Raw genomic sequence first — 12,063 nt, 5'->3', positions numbered from 1 at the left:
CGGGAAGTTCAAGTATTACGGGAATAACGTCATCGTTAGGAGAAAAACAAAGTTGAACTAATTGGAAAATCCAAAAACACAACAGCAGCAGATATGGAAAACCCCCAGCTGGAATTCCACAAGAAAAAAGAATGAACTTTTAGTTTTCCATCCAACGTCCGGCCTGCAGTCATTTGACAGGAAGGAAGTCTCAATTTGCTGAGAATAATAAATAATAAATAATATATAAATATGAATATTATGAGGCAAAATAATAATCCTAATTGTGAGTTGCCTAAAGTAGAATATTTCAAATAAAGGAGGTTATGAGAGCAGACCTCGGCCTTCCTGGGCTGGCGTGACATTCCATCTGACCCCGTCCGTGATTGGCTGATTATCCCGAGCTTAAGTTGGGGGGGGTCAGGGGGGGAGGGGGGGCACAGTGTGGAGAATGTGAAGTTGCACAGAAGACGAAGAAGGAGGAAGAAGGAGGAAGAAGGAGGAAGGAATGGTCATGGCCCAGAAAAAGGAGGGTAAGTTGCTTTTCCAACCGGCCTGCTCCGCTTGGGAAGGCCGACGTCTCGGAAGCGTCTGGAGCGCCGTGAGTTAAAGCCTCTCTGCTCCCCCCCCAGTCCAGCTCTCCATTCGGGAGTACCGACCCTCGGATCAGCGTGCCGTCGCCGAGCTGTTCCGTGACGGTGTCCGCGAGAACATCTACCCGGCCTTCTTCCAGGCCATGAGCCACCCGGACCACATGGGCGTGGCCCTGAGCCTCTCCGTGGCGGGCTACGTGCTCGGGGGAAGCTCCTACTTCCAGGCGCTGCTCTTCGGGGCGGCATGGGCGGGGCTCATCTACTTCTGCTGCCACGAGATCTACGAGGGCTACCTGGGAAGGAGGCTGGGCGCAGACATGGCCGACATCCCCGCCAACTACCTGGACATCCCGGATAACGGATTCTGGGTGGCGGAGGCGGAGGCGGACGGGAGCCAGCCTCCCAGGCTGGTGGGCGTGGTTGCCGTGGTGGGGCGAAGGGGGGGGGACAACGCCAACGGCGGCGTCGCGATGGGGGCGGTGGAGGACGGAAGCGGGGCCGGCGGCGAGCTGTCCCACGTGGTGGTGGCGTTCCCGTGGCGTCGCAGGAACACAGGCTCCCGGCTGACCCAGCGCGCTTTTGACTTCTGCAAGGATCGGGGCTTCGCTCGCCTTGTCCTGGACGTCAGCTCGCCGCAGGCGGGGGCCGCCTCCCTGCTTCGGAAGATGGGCTTCGTTCAAACGGCGTCGCACGGCGTCACGCACGCCAACCGCTGGATCGCCAGCCTGGCCAGGATCACCGTGACCCGCATGGAGAAAGTCCTCTGACCGCGTCGCACGACCGCCACTTCCTGTTGGCGCACGTTGACTGTTCTCCGCTCTGATTGACACCGCGCCCCCATGAATGGCAGGCTCCGCCTGGAGAAATAAACGCCACACCTCAAATAGCCGCCTCCTTTCTTGCCCCGGACAAGACGCAGCCACACGGGAACTTCCTCTTTATTACTGGGATGGGAATGACATCGTCACACCAGTAAGGGAATAATACAAATATATCACATTTTTATTTGGAAATATTTTTATTTCATAGAACAAATCTTAAAAACGCTTAATATGACCAAAAAGGTTGCAATCTTCCATTTACTCACCAAAAAATATTAGGATTTTACTCTCACAAAATGTGCAAAAAATTTTGATTTGTTTTTTAAATTTAATTTTCATTTCAACTTCAAAATTTTTTTTTAATTAAAATTTTTTCTATCAATTTTTGAAGTACATAGAAAAGAAAAAAAACATTAACATCAAACATCAATTGTATGGTTTAAGGGCGGCACGGCAGTCGAGTGGTTACGGCGCAGACCTCACAGCTAGGAGACCAGGGTTCAATTCCACCCTTCACCCTCGGCCATCTCTTCCTCCCACATTCCAAAAACATGCTAGGTTAATTAGCCACTCCAAATTGTCCATAGGTATGAATGTGAGTGTGAATGGTTGTTTGTCTATATGTACCCTGTGATTGGCTGGCCACCAGTCCAGGGTGTACCCCGCCTCTCGCCCGAAGACAGCTGGGATAGGCTCCAGCACCGCGACCCTGGTGAGGAAAAGCGGCAGAAAATGAATGAATGGTTTAACTCGTCATTGGAGAGGGACTAATGTGGGACTAATCCCGGGGCTATTGTTCTCCAATTCCAAGACTGGATAGGACAGTCGGATGAGTGGCCAAACGTCTTGCCGTGGATTGAGTGCAGTGGCCGCTAGAAGAAGACGCTCGAGTAACCGTCGGGATGAATGGGAATATTCCCAGCCATTGTTCCTGAAGGTGTGAGGAAGGAGGGGGATTTGGAGGTAAGCCTCTTTCCAGGCACGAGCGGAATCCGTCTACCTCGGAGGAATTCATGCCGGCTGACTTCCAAGACCTCAACACTCTTGGCTTCAAATGCCAATGAAAAATGCAACAGTGTCAGGATCTTGGATCTTGGAACGTTCTAATTCTTGGCAGCTGAGAAGACTGTGTGTGTGTGTGTGTGTGTGTGTGCGTGTGTGCATGTGTGTGTGTGTGTGTGTGCCACGCTAAGACGATAAAGAGTACATTCTCCCGCCATGTGAATGCCGGCCAAATAAGTCCGATTAGACGCAAGAGCAAACAAAAGAACCATTCATGTGACTGTGTGTGTGTGTGTGTGCGTGTGTGTGTGTGTGCGCCATATTGGCTAATAGCAGCATGTAGCTAGGTGTCTATGCAGGTCAATGCCGTAACCTACGAGGTGACCAATCAGGGCCCGGTTCGGACCAAACGGCTTTAGTGAGCTCCTGTATAGAGTTGGTGTCGGGTGAGAGTGGCGTGATGCTAAATGCTATCATCTGTCTATGTTTTTCTGCGTAACCGAGCTCGCCCGCTGCAGTGAAGGCACCTTTGAGCTAGTCAACAACGAGCCTGCGAATGCGGCGTGAAAAGCGTGGAAAGCTTCAGTGAAAAACTGGTTCCGGTTTCCCAAGTGACGGGCGGCTACATCCAGGACCCCGACCTACGCAGCCAGGCCGAGCCACCACGAGCAATCCTGACCAGAAACGGGGGCATGAGAGGACCCCCCGCCCCCCGGTAAGAGGCCACACCCCACACCAGAAGGGACCCATATGTAAATATGATTCAATTCATTGTCATATATGGCTTTATTTTATGTATTCATTGTATCATACATATGCAATATGAAAATGATAAAAAACTAATTAGTTTTATTTATTAAAATGATAATATATTTACATAGTGAAAATAATGACTAATCGCTATTTTGATGTATTGTTTTTCAAAGTAGGCAATAGCAATAAATAGTTGTTTGTTTATGTTTTTATTATGCATTATCATCATTATTATTATTATAAGCAGCATTCTACTTTATGATGGAGTTTTTTTTGGCTTCTGGCTGTGAATATATTAAAGTCCTTCAAAAAGGAAGTGAAGCCATTTCCTAATATGGGCATAATCAGCCAGGCTCCTCCTGTCAGCAATAATTAGAACCACTTTGATGTGACGGCGCCGTTGAATTATCTCACCAGTGTTTTTATTAGCATGCTAAGTCGGGCCGGGTAATCTCGGGGGGGGTGGGGGGGTAGAACATCGTGTTTCCTCAGCAGCGTGTTTGGTCTCTCTCGTCACTAACTTCCCTTCTTATTACTTCTGGCACATGAAAGCTCATTTACAAATCAGACTTGGCTAATTAAAAATCCCGCTCCTGCGGTCCCGCGTGGGGAGGCCTGTGGCGGATGCTAACGCGCGTCTTCATTTTACGCCGGAAAGCCTGGTTGAGCTTCGTTAGCGGTTGCGGGCCGGCCACGCCCCCTTTTGACGTCACCAAGAATGCCGATAACAGCCGATACACATAAATATAGCTTTTATAATAACACATACAGGAGCCACAGGCAGGGACAAACAAAACCAGCAGGAGGCGCCACTCATTCCCATCTTAGCATGTAGCTTTTAGCTAAATATAGCTTGATTGGGTGATGATTGATTGGGTCTACCCAAACAGTTAACAGGTAATTGTTTGTTTTTTTCACAAACAAAACAAATATTTGCTTGTTTACACTGCAAGTGTAATGTCTCTTATTTCCCAGCAGCCCCGAATGCAGCAGGAGTCACCTCGTCCATGAACCAGAGAGTAGCTCGCTAACTAACAAACAAACCAACACAAATTCGTCTACCATCTAAGTAAGTTGTTTCAGTTAAGTAGAATACTTTTAAAAGGACGGAGTCCTCCTAAAAGATGAATAGTTAAGTATTTTTTTCAAAACAAACCAAATTTGAGCCTCTTAGGTCCAGTCCTAGTCCAATGTGTGCAGCAGGGGTTAGCTCGCTAGCTAACAAACAGACCAATTTGTGTTGGCTTATCATCTTAGTAAGTTGTTTCAGTTAAGTAGAATACTTTTAAAATGACGGAGTCCTCCTAAAAGATGAATAGTTAAGTATTTTTTTCAAAACAAACCAAATTTGAGCTTCTTAGGTACAGTCCTAGTCCAATGTGAGCAGCAGGGGTTAGCTTGATAGCTAACAAACAACGCTAATCCCCTATCATCTTAGTATGTCGTTTTCAGTTATTTTTTTGGATGATGGAGGCTGCCAAAAATATTACAAGTTAAATTCTGTCTTTGAAAATCAAATATGAGCTTCTTGTGTATGCTACAAGTGGAAGATCTCTGATTTCCAGTATTTTCAAATGCAGCACGGTCATAAGCCTCCATGAACCAGGAAGTAGCTTTCTAGCTAACAAGGCAACACAAACATCCCATCTGTGTTTTTCTGAAGCTGAAGGTCCACCTGGAGGTCCATCTGAGGACACGCCAGACTTCACTTCCTGTGGCGCTAAAAGGTGATTGGCCAATGCATTTCTCTTCTTCCCTGTCATTGTGCATCAACGTGACTAATGTGTTTTCTGTTATGGGATCCGCCACGACAGGAAGTAGACCGCCGCCATCCTTCGCCAAAGATGAGACGACGGCGGTTCCATGTCTTGGGGATGTCCACGCCAGCTAGCATCAACCTGACGTAACGCAGCTCGCTCAGGAAAACATCCAAAGGTAGCATTATTCTTTTTTGATGGATACGCTGAGAGCCGGCGTGTCGTGAGCGGTTAGCGTCATGGCAGCAGCGAGCTGCTTTCATCTGGGATCCTTCTCCTCAAACACAAGAATTCTATTTCCTTATCAATGCTGTCGAGTATTAGTTGGCACGCAAAGTGCGGCCCGGGGGCCATTTGCAGTCTGTGGCTTTTTTTATTGTCACAAAGCACGTGGTAAAAATAGAAATTAACATGAAAACTTAAAAAAACAGCAAAAATGGGAAAATCAGCAAACATAATCTAACAAGAAAAGGAACAATAATAACATTTTAGGAGCATAACGTTGAAATTGTAAAGAAATGTAATGTTATGAGGTTATGGAAATGTTATATTGTTATGAGAAGGAAGATAAAATGTTATGGAAATAAGAATTACAAAAAAAATTACAAGAGTTTGGAATCCAAAGAAATCCATCTGAATAGGTGCAGATTGTGGAAGATCTAGAAAGCGTGTAGCTGACCACTCAATCCAAAGGGTGGAAAATGAGCAGAGTAGGTCCTCTTATGGGGAAAAAGTCGGGTTCTAACGAGATTTCATATTTTGAGGGAAAGTGATGTCAATTTTTGTATAGCATAGAGTTGAAATCATAAAGAAATACGTCATTAATCATACGTTTAATGTATGAATTAGCGTCTTTTTGACGATGAATGAATTGTAATGTAGGAACATGTATATTGTAAAAGTGTATTAAATATGTCATTTAGTTATTAAAAGTGTGCTAACAGTTAGACGGCAGCGTAGTGCTTTTCCTGACACGATGAAAAGATGGATCATCGCGTGATTTGCGATGAGTCGCTGACGTCACCTTCCAAGTGTTGCGTTTGTGTGTCTCCGTTTTTAACAGCAGTTTTTTTTCCAGTTTCTGCAGTGAATGAGAATGAAAACGGTGTCAAAACCTCAATTTCGTGTTTGAATCCAGAGTTGCCGTGGTGTCAATGTCCTTTTGTTGGTGGAAAAAAAAGCAAAATGTTGTGCCTAGCAACAGTTGCTAAGGCAAAGCCTCTGGGTCAGTCGGGGGCGTCGTTTATGGCCCCCACCGAGCAACCTTCCACGGCAATGAAAGCACCCACGACCCACTTGAAGGTTTTGGGTTTGAATAGTTTCTTTTTCCACGAGGACGCGAGCACAGAGAAAAAAGACGCTTGATCATTAAATTCACACGCCTCCGATGCTGTGTGACACTTCACTTTGGGGGGGTCAAGTATGCTGGCCCACGGGGGCAAGCGCAGAAATGATCCAAAACCTGCAACACACGCATCAGGAAAATGCTGCATATGAAAATGCTGCCGTCGCATAAACGCTGAAATCACGGGAATTTAGCCACGCTACTATAAAGTTACCCGGGCTAGCACAACGTTGGGACAGGCCACCAGAAGTTAGCTTGGTTACCCGGAGGTTCACAGGGCTACCAGGAAGTTATCCATGCTCTCAGGAGGTTAGCAAAGGTACCAGCAAAGATAGCCAGGCTAACAGGAAGTTAGCAATGCTGCCAGGAAGTCATCAAAAGTACCAGCAAAGATAGCCAGGCTAACAGGAAGTTAGCAATGCTGCCAGGAAATTATCCAAGGTACCAGCAAATATAGCCAGGCTAACTGGAAGTTAGCAATGCTGCCAGGAAATTATCAAAAGTACCAGCAAATATAGCCAGGCTAACTGGAAGTTAGCAATGCTGCCAGGAAGTTAGCAAAAGTACCAGCAAAGATAGCCAGGCTAACAGGAAGTTAGCAATGCTGCCAGGAAGTTAGCAAAAGTACCAGTAAAGATAGCCAGGTTAACAGGAAGTTAGCAATGCTGCCAGGAAATTAGCTAAGGTAACAGGAAGTTAGTCAGGCTAACAGGAAGTTAGCAATGCTGCCAGGAAGTTAGCAAAAGTACCAGTAAAGATAGCCAGGCTAACAGGAAGTTAGCAATGCTGCCAGGAAATTTGCTAGGGTACCAGGAAGTTAGCCAAGCTAACAGGAAGTTATCAATGATGCCTGGAATTTAGCAAAGGTGCCAGGCTAACTTCCCGGTAGCAAGGCTAACTTCCCAGTAGCAAGGCTAACTTCCTGGTAGCTGGGCTAACTTCCTGGTAGCCGGGCTAACTTCCTGGTACCCGGGCTAACTTCCTGGTACCCGGGCTAACTTCCTGGTAGCAAAGCTAACTTCCTGGTAGCAAGGCTAACTTCCTGGTAGCCGGGCTAACTTCCTGGTACCCGGGCTAACTTCCTGGTAGCAAAGCTAACTTTCTGGTAGCCAGGCTAACTTCCTGGTAGCTAGGCTAACTTCCTGGTAGCTAGGCTAACTTCCTGGTAGCCGGGCTAACTTCCCGGTAGCCCGGGCTAACTTCCCGGTAGCCCGGGCTAACTTCCCGGTAGCCGGGCTAACTTCATGGTAGCCGGGCTAACTTCATGGTAGCCGGGCTAACTTCCCGGTAGCCGGGCTAACTTCCCGGTAGCAAGGCTAACTTCCCGGTAGCAGGGCTAACTTCCCGGTAGCAAGGCTAACTTCCTGGTAGCAGGGCTAACTTCCTGGTAGCAGGGCTAACTTCCTGGTAGCAGGGCTAACTTCCTGGTAGCAGGGCTAACTTCCTGGTAGCAGGGCTAACTTCCTGGTAGCCCGGGCTAACTTCCTGGTAGCCCGGGATAACTTCCTGGTAGCTGGTATCTTTGCTAACTTCCTGGTAGCCCGGGCTAACTTCCTGGTAGCTGGTATCTTTGCTAACTTCCTGGTAGCCCGGGCTAACTTCCTGGTTATCCCTGGCCCCCATACTTTGAAACAAGCACAGCCATGATACGTTCAGCATTCAAGACTCCGTTTGCATTTATTATTACATCACATCCAGGGAACACCAAGGAATATTCAGACATGAAATGATGCTTGGAATCAGCTTCTTTGGAATATTAACATACCAAAAATTCCATCCCTCCCACCCCAGCTCATCACAGCATATCATAGCAGTCCCAGCAGGCCTTTGGAACGGCGCCGTCGAGTGTGAAGGGCAAATGTCCCAAGGATGCAAGGATGCAAGGAAGCGTGGACAGCATCCTCACCATCCAACCACAACATCCTGGTCGCCATATTGTCATCCTGCCGGCGCCGTATTCCCTCCATGTATGATATTAGCGTGATATTAGCGTGTATATTTCATATCATATATTTCAAGTCAAACGTGCTTTTAAGCTTTGTCATATCAGTGAGAAAGCGTATTATTATTTACTGACTCAATACCATATACCAAATATTTACATATAGGTGTGCGGCTAAAAGAGGTGATGGTGCAACTCCCCGCTAATGCATTGGCTTCAGGGTCATTTTAAGCCATAAAAATGGCCACCAGGTGGCAGGAGTGCATTTATAGGAGCTGGGCGGGGAGGGGGTGGACGTGTGGAGGGGGCTGGCATCCGTGAGGTGAAGTTGTAAGGCTAGTACACGCTTGTACACGCTAGTACACACTTGTACACGCATGGAAATAGTTGTTGGTGTTATATTTGTAAATAAATGATGTTATGGTATAGAATAGTACATTTGTGTCAAAGTACATACGTACATATACAAATACATATTTGGACTGTGGCTAATGTGACCTTAGTGACACCTAGTGGCCAGTGGAGAATACCACACATCACAGCGTCTTTCAGTGCGTCTTCTCAACGCCATTCCATATATGGATGCCAGGCCGTATGGATCTATTGTTGGGGAGGGGGGGGGGGGGCTGTACAGAAAGGAGCGTAGAACCGTGACATCCGCCGATAGTCCACGTTGATGAAACGTAGCTGAATGGCGGTTGCCGTGACAACATGCTGGCCGGACGTCCTCCAAAAGAAAAGGCTTTTGTCCATCCCGCTTTGGCGAAGCGGTGGCAGCCATGTTGTTTTGGCGGAACAGCACCGACATGTCAGAGATCTCTGGTGTCCCCTTTTCCTCCTTCCTGTCCTCGTCTTTCCTCCTACAGCGGAAAGACGAGGAAGCCGGAGAAGGTGGAGTACTGCCACCCGCCCACCAGGTTGCCCTTCTCCAGCTTCAGGTAGACTTTGTCCTCCTTTTCCAGGTACAGCAGGACCCCGTTGGTGGCCGCCTCGCGGGTCACGTCCTTGTCCCCCGCGAAGGCCGAGATGACCGGCCGCCCGTTCAGCATCAGGTTCACCTGGAAGCACACAATCCCCAAAGCTCAGCCGCTCAGCGTCTTGGCTCCGTTTTCCGTAGTCAAACGCCATGGCACCCCCCCCCCCAAATATGCCCTTTCACCCCACTTGGGTCCGTAAAAAGCAAAATTATTCTCAGTATGAATATACTTTTTTACTTTTTTATACTCTTTTCTTTTTGTCGATTTGGACTTTATTTATTCCCAATAATTCCCTCATACTTCTCCTTATATTCCGACTTTAAGTGAGGCATTTTTTCTTGATATTCCAATGACTAAATGACCTTTTTTCTCATGCTATTCTCAGAAAATGGTGACTTTTTTCCTCTGTAGAAAACCATGTTTTCTCTTAATATTTTGACTTTATTGTAAAATTATAGCCGTTTTTTTTTTTTTTTTACTATTTCCAAAATGACAACTTTATTTGTTTTGTTTGTTCCTCATAATATTAGCACTTTTGAAATGGATGCTCCTAAAATGACTATGAACTATTTCTCATGAGTTCATCCTACGGAATAGGAGTTTTATCTCTTGGCTTTATTGTAAAATTTGTTTTTCTCCATTTTTGCTCGTTTTAAATTTTACAGTTATTTTAATTTTCTTCTTGTAAAGTCGTTATGGCAACCAATTTTTTAAAAACACTTCATTTTTTGTTTGTGTCATCATATTATGACATTTTTCATTTTTCAATTCTATTAGGACTTTATGCCTCCTAATATTTGGACTCTATATGTATATATATATATATATATATATATATATATATATATATACATCTAGTACAAATAGCTGTTTTTTTTACATTTCTGCTTGTGTCCCTTAGTAAAGGGCCGCACTTTGGACACACCTGGATCCCACGTAGATCTGATTATGAGGATTATTATGATTGTTAAAAGTGTGAGCATGCCAACTAATAGCAGGCACTGAAAGCGAGACGTACCTGTATGGTTTGACTCTGGTACACTTTGATGACGTGGAAGTTAAAACTGTACACTCCCTTCCTCGGGGACAAAAACACCGACTCCAACGTGAAGAAGTTTCCGACGTTTACCAGAACCTGCAAGACCAACACCGGCACCGCCGTCGCGTCAAAGAGAGCAAACATCAGAACCGTCACAAAGTGGACGTACGTCTTTGTCATCCCTTAATCCCTCCCACGCCGACTCCCCAATGTAGGATTCCTTATTCATAAACGGAATATTTGGTAGTAACTAGAACCTGCTAAATACACTTTTTCACATTAGAGCCCACTAGACATGAAATAACACCCCTACAGCCACCTTTACACGCCCATTAACAATATATTAGACATAATAAGAGAAAATAAGACATAGAAAATCTTCTAAATACACTTTCTAACATGATTAGAGCCCTCTAAATCTGAAATAACACACCTATAGCTACCTTTACACTCCTATGAACAATATATTAGACATAATAAGAGAAAATAAGACATAGAAAACCTTCTAAATACACTTTCTAACATGATTAGAGCCCTCTAAACCTGAAATAGCACCCCTATAGCTACCTTTACACTCCCATTAATAATATATAAGACATAATAAGAGAAAATAAGACATATAAAACCTTCTAAATACACTTTTAAACATGATTAGAGCCCTCTAAACCTGAAATAACACCCCTATAGCTACCTTTACACTCCCATTAATAATATATAAGACATAAGAGAAAATAAGACATATAAAACATTCTAAATACACTTTTAAACATGATTAGAGCCCTCTAAACCTGAAATAACACCCCTATAGCTACCTTTACACTCCCATTAATAATATATAAGACATAATAAGAGAAAATAAGACATATAAAACCTTCTAAATACACTTTTAAACATGATTAGAGCCCTCTAAACCTGAAATAGCACCCCTATAGACTCTTATGAATAAATTAGACATAATAAGAGCAAATAAGACATAGAAAAGCTTCTAAATCCACTTTCTAACACGATTAGAGCCCTGTACCTGATCGAAGTAGATGATCCTGGTCTTGTTGCTCATCTCGGAGGGTTCGTGGTTGTTGCTCCGCACGGCCGAGAAGGCCACCTTGGAGTTGGCGGCGCGCACGGAGATGCCGAGCGGCGAGTTGGACGCCCTCCAGTCGGCGGCCGGGTTGGAGTCGCACACCACCAGACACTTGCCCTCCAGCACGACGGGCTCCGTGTCGTTGTCGTGGGCCCCCAGCGGCGCCGCCATCACGGCCCACAGGAGCGCGGTCCAGCCCAGGACCCCCATGGTGGTCTCCGAGCGGCTCCGCACGCGCGCCGGCGCCACGTCCGCCACGGGCACCCTCACCTCGCGCGACGCCCCCGTCCGGTCCGCGGTCCCCCCGCGGCGAAACACGGCGGGAGTCGTTCAAAGAAACCGAATCCGAGCGAGCCTTTCTCTTCCGATCGCATCCGGCCGGCCGTCACGCAGCAGGGACCCGCCGCCGCGCTTGGATCCGCGCGCTGATGTGTGAAGCCTCGGTGCGGTGCGCGCGCCCCTGCGGCCAGCCCCTCTGCGCGCACGCGCCTTTAATGAAGCGTGCGCATGAACGTGGCCGGGACTTTGGCTGATACGGAATTCATCTGGCGGCTCTTTTATGATAAATGACTGACGTGACTTCATCCTCGTCATCAATGGGACGCTCCTTTACTCACCTGCAGAGAGTGCCAGGCCAGGGAAGTGCGGGCAGGGCCAATACGGTATCGCCGATATCCATATCAATACTTGCGTTATCGCTCTACATCTGGATCAGTTTGATGACTTTTTGCGATTGGACTTTTAGATGATGAACGACTCAAACCGAGAAAGAGT

The 12,063-nt window shown here is 46.5% G+C and overlaps 3 protein-coding genes across 4 annotated transcripts in view; 2 read left to right on the top strand and 1 right to left on the bottom strand.

Annotated features, from left to right (window-relative positions):
* Positions 1-457: 457 nt before the first annotated feature.
* LOC131104362 (N-acetyltransferase 8B) lies at positions 458-1,689 on the top strand. The gene is made up of 2 exons (XM_078796704.1): positions 458-512; positions 612-1,689. Exons 1-2 carry the CDS (start codon positions 488-490, stop codon positions 1,337-1,339), a joined length of 753 nt encoding a protein of 250 aa, XP_078652830.1. The 5' UTR covers positions 458-487; the 3' UTR covers positions 1,340-1,689.
* A 1,098-nt stretch (positions 1,690-2,787) lies between these two features.
* Positions 2,788-12,063, top strand: part of cd40 (CD40 molecule, TNF receptor superfamily member 5) — a 39,173-nt gene continuing 29,897 nt past the window's right edge. Inside the window, exons 1-3 of one of the 2 annotated variants that reach the window (XM_078796505.1) lie at positions 2,788-3,110; positions 4,812-4,875; positions 4,963-5,083. The gene's annotated coding sequence lies outside the window, so the exon portion shown is untranslated. The remainder of the gene's footprint in view (positions 3,111-4,811; positions 4,876-4,962; positions 5,084-12,063) is intronic. The other variant, XM_078796506.1, reaches the window with a different exon arrangement.
* On the bottom strand, positions 7,909-11,793 carry cbln4 (cerebellin 4 precursor). Its single transcript, XM_058051455.2, has 3 exons — positions 11,230-11,793; positions 10,188-10,304; positions 7,909-9,250 (listed from the first exon to the last, which is right to left on the bottom strand). The coding sequence occupies exons 1-3, from the start codon at positions 11,497-11,499 to the stop codon at positions 9,053-9,055; spliced, it is 585 nt and encodes a 194-aa protein (XP_057907438.2). The 5' UTR covers positions 11,500-11,793; the 3' UTR covers positions 7,909-9,052.

The sequence above is a fragment of the Doryrhamphus excisus genome, linkage group LG15 (genome assembly GCF_037039965.1).
Source record: "Doryrhamphus excisus strain RoL-2023G ecotype Guam linkage group LG15, RoL_Dexc_Guam_v1.1, whole genome shotgun sequence".
NCBI classification, from domain to species: Eukaryota; Metazoa; Chordata; class Actinopteri; order Syngnathiformes; family Syngnathidae; genus Doryrhamphus; species Doryrhamphus excisus.
Note: the sequence above shows the minus strand (reverse complement) of the source record. Positions and strands in the feature narration are given on the sequence as shown.